General features: G+C 41.0%; 1 protein-coding gene across 1 annotated transcript; it reads left to right on the forward strand.

Annotated features, from left to right (window-relative positions):
* Positions 1-347: 347 nt before the first annotated feature.
* Positions 348-6510, forward strand: fan1 (FANCD2 and FANCI associated nuclease 1). The gene is made up of 13 exons (XM_063479484.1): positions 348-2098; positions 2182-2322; positions 2576-2777; positions 2855-3088; positions 3184-3315; positions 3394-3502; positions 3601-3720; positions 3835-3999; positions 4126-4279; positions 4392-4495; positions 4569-4763; positions 5305-5433; positions 5540-6510. The coding sequence occupies exons 1-13, from the start codon at positions 601-603 to the stop codon at positions 5675-5677; spliced, it is 3321 nt and encodes a 1106-aa protein (XP_063335554.1). The 5' UTR covers positions 348-600; the 3' UTR covers positions 5678-6510.
* Positions 6511-7208: the final 698 nt, after the last annotated feature.

The raw sequence follows: 7208 nt of genomic DNA on the forward strand, positions 1-7208 counted from the left end.
TAGTCGCACTGTCCTACCCAACATAAAACAGACTTATCATTAATGCACACGCAGATGCACCTCTATATGAATGGATTGTATTTTTTATTTTTGTTTGTTTTTTTAATTTTCTAGTCATTTTATAATTTGTTTAACCAGTATATGTGGTGGCTTGTAAGTCATTAAATAGGCACCCAAGGTGTGATTTATATTATTAGGTTATCTTTACTTTAAAGCCATATTTAATATGATTATATCTTACAGCTTCCTAGGATTTATTTTCGTTTGTTGAGGAAAAATATCGATGTATCTGGGATCGATTTCGATGTTCTGCGCTCTACTGGTTGTGCCTAAGAAGCGGGATTGGGTGCCATATCTGCTATCGGTATGTTAGCTATTGTTTTGAACCGCTGACAGGCTGTATTTTATAGTTTTCTGTTGGATTTGTAAAGCACTAAAAGTCGCAAATGTGTGACCATTTTAAATGAGGCATAGGTAAGCTAGCATACGAAGCATTTCTACGCCGAAAGCTCAACTGTCAGAGTATGCGACAAAGAAAACCTGTGGGGGAAAATAGTTTTCACCGAGCGGCACCACCACTGCCGCCTGGATTGCTGAAACATGGCCGAGCGAGCTAACAAAGGCAAACTCAAGGGACGTTTATCATTGTCCAGAACCAAAAAGAAAGACAATGTTGTTAAAGTTGGCACTGCTGCCAGGGGTGCCACCACAAGTCCAATCACGTCGTTCTTCTCCAGCCAGCCTCCACCTAAGCTGGCCTGTCCCCTGTGTGGCCAGCTGGTACCGAGATTCAAGATCAATGAGCATATTGATCTGCAGTGTCAGAACTTTGAGAGAGGAGACAGCACTGTCGGCTCAGCAAGTAATAATGTTATCTCAAGCACTCAGCTGTCACCCAGAAGGAGTCTCCCAAAGTCTCCAGAGGTGGATCGAAAAGTGGAAGAAGCGGGTGAAAAAGGCAAAGAGACCAAAACAAGCCCTTATTTCAAAAAGAATAACTTACAGCAGGCACCACGGGAAATAAACAGCAAGACTGTGGTCAGGACCATTGACCTTGGAAGTCTTTCTTCCAAATTATCTAGAAAATTTCATAAAGCACCTGAAAGGAAAGAGACAATGGACAAACTTGATGAGACACTGAATAGCTCACAGAAAGAAAATCTTCTGATTCAGAGTTTAGAAGACAAAAAAGAGGACCTGCCAGTCAGATCAACCAGTGTCGTCTGTGTAGCAGCAGTGGAAGATCCATCACATTCAGAAAAACAACATAAATTTGAAAATAAAGCATCAAAATCTGATACTGTCCAAAAACAAGTTACTCCGAAGCCGCACTCTTCTCCCTCCAAACCAACAAATAACTCACAACAGGCACCACGGGAAATAAACAGCAAGACTGTGGTCAGGACCATTGACCAGGACAGTCTCTCTTCCAAATTATCTGGAAAATTTCAGAAGGCATCTGAGAGGAAAGAGACGGTGGATGAACTTGATGAGACACTGAATAGCTCACAGAAGGAGAATCTTCTGATTCAGAGTTTAGAAGATGAAAAAGAAAGTATGACACGCCGGTCCACCAGTGTCACCTGTGCAGCAACAGTGGAAGACCCATCACATTCAAAAAAACAACATAAACTCGAAAACAAAGCATCTAAATCTGATACTGTTCAAAAACAAGTTGCTCCAAAGCCACACTCTTCTCCCTCCAAACCAGCAAAACGAAAAAGTAAATCTTCCACTGGTAAGGCAGCTAGCTTTAAAAAGAAAGCCAAGCTGGAGGAGAAGTCCTCTGAAGGTAAAGCTGGAACAACTGATCTGGATCAGCATGAAACTGTAGTAGCGTCATCTGCTTGTGACCAACCTTTGAATTCAGAGGAAGCGTGTGAGGAAAGGGTTGCGGTTGTCAGTGATGATTTACTCCCAGTGTTTGGTGCCGATAGCATCACAAGTGAGCAGAGCTCGATTACGGCTTCGCCGCACCTTCCCTACTACCTCAGGAACTTCAAAACTGTACTGCACGCTGTGCTGGAGAATGAGGATGACAGAGAGTTGTTCAACCAAGATGATTTGTCCTTTATACGTGCATTTGAAAATCTGTCAGGTATGTTAAAATATTATTCAATAGTTATTCTAAAAACTGTGAAAAAATGGGTTTATTGTTCACATGTATTCTCTCTCTTGAAGTCATGGGACAGAAGTTGTATGTGAGGCTTTTTCAGAGGAAACTGAAGTGGCTCCAAGTAAATAAGCTGGATTATGAAGAGATATGCAGCGATCTTGGACCCATTGCACAGGAACTGGTTCAAAGTGGTTTTCTGGAGACAGGTAAATGTGTAAAAAAATTTAATGTCTCCTTTTGTTACTGTCATTTTGTTACCGTTCGATATTCATGTTTTTCCAATTATGTTATTAATATGACTGCACTGATCACATTTAGTTATTATGTTGGCATCATGTTAATGGTTGAAGCTAGAAAATACAGTAAAATGTTTGGAATAAACATCAAATTACATCAATGAATAAACATCACCAAATTTTCTCTAATAATGTTCACGTCTGGTGTTTTTACCTCTCAAAGAGAATGACCTTGAAGACTTGGGTGAGGCTCTGGATCTCCTGCCGGCTCCTGAACTCAAAGCTTTGGCTAAGACTTTCCACCTGGGCAATTCAGCGACCCAAAAACAGCAGGTAGTGGACGGGCTGCTCCGCCTTAGCAAGCAAAAGTCTCTTTTCTCTCTGACCACTGCACAAAACAGTGTTGGAGCAGTGATTCTTAAACGGTAAGATAATTATTTACGTCATGTTTTTTTAGTACCAGTATTGCAGTGGTGGTCACACCCCTATCCTGTCTTTAAAGGGCTAAGCAGCTTGCAGGTTCCTGTGTCCGTCTCTGTCGCGGTCCTCGGGCTGTCTTCTCTCGTGTTCTCCTGCTCTTCTCTCTGACGGACACCATGGAAGAAGAGGAGATGGCAGCTGGAGGACAGAGCCAGCTTTATACCATCCTTTTGGTAAACTCAGGTCGTCTGGCCTTCCCAGACTATACAGTACAGCGTGTAGCCAGGGTTTTTCAGGATAGAGAGGACCTTATCAGGTAAGGTTCTACCAAAAGCTCTATAATGACTTTCTTATGATTAATCAAGCAGGATAGGCACAAATAAGAACTAATAATGGAATGCATCACACCAGATATGAAGCTTCCATGCGAGCACTGCAAGAGGTGATCCTGGCTATGCAGGGTGGTCAGTGGGAGACGGCCATGGAGCTCTATGCTGCAGCCAAAAGTCAATGGCTAATGCTGAAGAAAAACAATGACCTCAGGTGCGAAATCATAAACATTTGCTTCAGTGTATCCAAAAACAGTCACTTGTGACTGATAACAGTATGATTTGTTTGCAGTCATCAGGAAAAGCTGCCTGTATTTCTGCGCTGCTTCACTGCAGGATGGGCTTACACTCGAATTTTATCCAGAGGGGTCGAGATTTTGCAAAGGCTTCGTCGCTATGAGGTTTTCTGAACCTGTCCATTCACCGCCTAACACAAATTTAAGTGCTTGTTCATGTTGTTGTTGTTGAAGATCTCATGGGTCTTCTGTTCATGTCACAGGAAGCAGTTGAAGAGCTGCGGTCTTTGCTATTGCAGTCCGTTTACTGTCCTGACAGCCGCGGGCGATGGTGGGACAGACTGGCACTAAACCTTCACCAGCACCTCAAAAGTCCTGAGCAAGTCCGCACCCTTCTCTGTTCTCATTCACCTCCTACTGAGACAGTCTGATTTAATTTTTTGTCAGATGTTTTGTGTTAATCTTTCAATTGTTGGACTGTGTTCTTTACCTGTCAGGCTATCTGTGCTGTTAGAGATGGGCTGTCAGACCCTTTGGTGCGTACAGGACATAAACTCTCGCTCCATCAGAGAGCTGTTAGAATGAAAGAGTCTGCCAGCTGCAAGAAGTACCGCCTGCAACTGAGAGACCTGCCCACTGTCCAAGTACAGGATGTCAAGCATGTACGTTTTTCACAGTGTGTCAGTGTGTGGATTTCAAAATGGAACAGCTTAGTTTTTTAGCTCACCTAAAAGATTCTTTTGTGTGTGTCTGTGTGTTTGTTTGTTTGTCGTTACATCTGACTGCAGGTGACTATTCGAGGACAGCTGTTTCCTCATGAGGGAGGCATGGGGAAGTCTAAATTTCTTTTACCAGCAAATGAAGAGGGCGCTCATTCCACTGTAATATGCTCTGTAGAGGAGCTGTCCTTAGCGCATTACAGACAGCAAGGTTTTGACCAAGGTAAACAACTTTTTTTCTCCTGTAAAAATGTATAGATACAAACAGAAACAGTAGGTTTTTTTTTGTTTTTTCTTTTGTTTTGTTTAATTATTATTATTATTATTATTATCAGGGATCCATGGAGAAGGTTCAACATTCTCAACACTGTTTGCTCTCCTGCTGTGGGACATCATTTTCATGGACAGTATTCCAGATGTCTTCCGAAACCCATACCAGGTAAAGAAGGGTCTATACATGTTTATCTGAATATGTATGAAACTCTAGAGCTCACGTTTGTTTTCCCTTACAGACGTGTCCGCTGGATTTTTACACCGACTGCTTTTATGAAAACAGAAAGGATGCAATCGAGTCTCGTGTCCAGTTACTTTGTGAGGCGTCTGTGGAAACTCTGCAAAATATGTTGGAAGATGTCTGGAATTCCCAGGAGGGAAAAGTGTGTTCGTTGGTGAGCTGGGAACGTTTCTCATCCCTTCAACAAGCGCAGGTACTTAAGGTTTTAAAAGCACATGTTGAGTGCTGTCAGTATACAGTGTTTCTCACATTATGTGTCAGCGCAGTGGGGCAGATGAGGACACATTTTCCTCAAACACACTCCAATAATTGTCTCACCTCATTACCAAGTTTGGAGCATCCTTCATTGCCAGATTAACACGTAGACTCTTACTTTGGAGCCATGCTGGTGTAATACATTTAGAATGGGGTTTGAAACTTTCTTGTAAAGCATTCAATGAGTCTGTATGAACTGATAATAGAAAAATAAGAAACAAGAAAAGGTGATGGCGCAGTAAACATGCCCTTGTCCTGGATTTTTTTTTGATGGCGTTGCTGGCATCCAGTTGAAGAAGACGATGTGTTTTTTTTCTTTGTACTGTTTTCATTGTTTTTTTGTTTTCATTTATATTTTACACAATGGGGTTTGGGGATTGATAAGGGGATTGTAAGTTTCTACATTTCTTACTGTAGGTACCAACATGATACTGATGTGCAATTAGATGCTGATTTTCTTTTCTTTTTTCTCTCCCCAGTCTCTTGTTGCATGCCTGGGTGGAGCCTTTCTAGGTGGAGTAATAGCACGAATGGCAAAAGACTACAGGCACTGCCGTGGAGGTTTGCCCGATCTTGTGGTGTGGAACAGCTCAAACAACAGCTACAAGGTGAGATCACCTGCCATCCTGGCTTGTTTTGTTCTCTGTTTTTTTATGGAATCAGGAGATTTTTGGTGCCAGTAGTTTAAACTCTTGTGATGTCATGTGATTGTAGCTGGTGGAGGTGAAGGGGCCCAATGACCGACTGTCCCACAAGCAACAGATCTGGCTGGATGAGCTGCAGAAACTCGGGGCTGATGTGGAGGTGTGTCACGTGACTGCTACTGGAGCCAGAGGAGCTCGTCTGGAATAAACGGACACAGAGAAATTGACTGATAAGACTTATGCTGCTAATTAATCAGACTGCGGTAAAAACGAAAACATCCGCAATCGGACTCGCTGGAAAAAAAACCATCCTGTTAGATCAACCTGTAGAGAATGGTGTAAATCTTGATTTCAAAATCTATAAAATTTCACCTTTCTATGTAGGAGGAGGTTAGTGTGCTTTGTTTTGTATGGCATTATCATCTGGTCTTCAACAGGAAGTCGTGCACTATGTGATGAGGATCATCGTTAACAGCTTCCAGGATCAAAAATTGCAACTGATGCATGACAGTAAATAGATCCAGCCACTACACTAATATAATGGTGTTTCCTTTTTGGGGCAACACTGTAATCACAGGATTGTGGGTTGCCATGCAACCAAGACTCACATTTTCTTGGCTGCTTATAAATTACATGACAGCTCTGTGAGTTTGTTATGCAATTAAACACTGTGATAATATGCCTATAAATAAGCTTTTTGCCAATAAGCATTGGGTAATCAAAGATATCAGCTGGGTGCAAAGGAAGAAGTCATGGGGCTACTTTTAATCAGAGTATTTTAGGGCAGGACTGAAGGAAATTTTTAGCCAGCCCAAAAAAAGCTGCTTCCTTTTTAAGTGCTATATAAAAATAATAATAATAATAAAGAAAGAAAAAATCTTGAAACAGATTTTCTGTTATGCAAGCATATTAAACATTTTTGATTATCAAATGGTCACAAATAACTATAAGATGCACACATCTGTTTAATAAGCTAAGACTCTGCCTTAGCATGTTCATTTCAAACTTTGACATTGCTGTAAATCAGTTATTAACAATAAAAGTGGATCATAGTTGATAAACCACCCCTCCACCCTGGCTCTGTACCCTACCAAGAAAAGTGGTCATGCTTAATGCCGTGTACAGTCATCCTCCCAAAGGCCCATTATTTCTTTTTTAAATTATCAGTCAACCTGTGGTTTGCTTTCTCTATTAACTTATTAAGTGTTCAGACTGAATTGGTTCCCTGATGCTAAGATGACATAATCGTATTACTGGCATGATGTGACTCAGTCACTTTACTGTAAGACTCATCTCAGAACAAGAACACTGAGAAAAAACACCACCACTGGCAGATGACTCTACATCAGGTATGAGAAAAGTCAGTGAATCCAGAATAATCTGAATCTGGATCAGTGATATTTTATTGAGAACATAAAGACGATCATGAGTTTTTTAATATTTCAGTTTGATATAAAGTTGTGAAGATAAGACAAAATTTCCACTTTTTCCATCATTCAGTGATGAAGAATGTATCAGAAATCCCTTTATCCAGATCTGGATTAAGTCAAATTTGGGCCAACCCCCACTTCTGATTTTTAAGAAATCAAGTAAATTCATCCATAGCAAACAAATAAGCTGAACCAAAATACAGAGGTAATAAAGTTAATCTTTTCTAAGGTTAAACAGGCTTAGGACACACTGTTTAAACTGAGTGTTGTGAATGAAGCAACATACGTTTTTGGCAGTTTATGAGAATT

This window comes from Pelmatolapia mariae, linkage group LG7 (genome assembly GCF_036321145.2).
Source record: "Pelmatolapia mariae isolate MD_Pm_ZW linkage group LG7, Pm_UMD_F_2, whole genome shotgun sequence".
NCBI classification, from domain to species: Eukaryota; Metazoa; Chordata; class Actinopteri; order Cichliformes; family Cichlidae; genus Pelmatolapia; species Pelmatolapia mariae.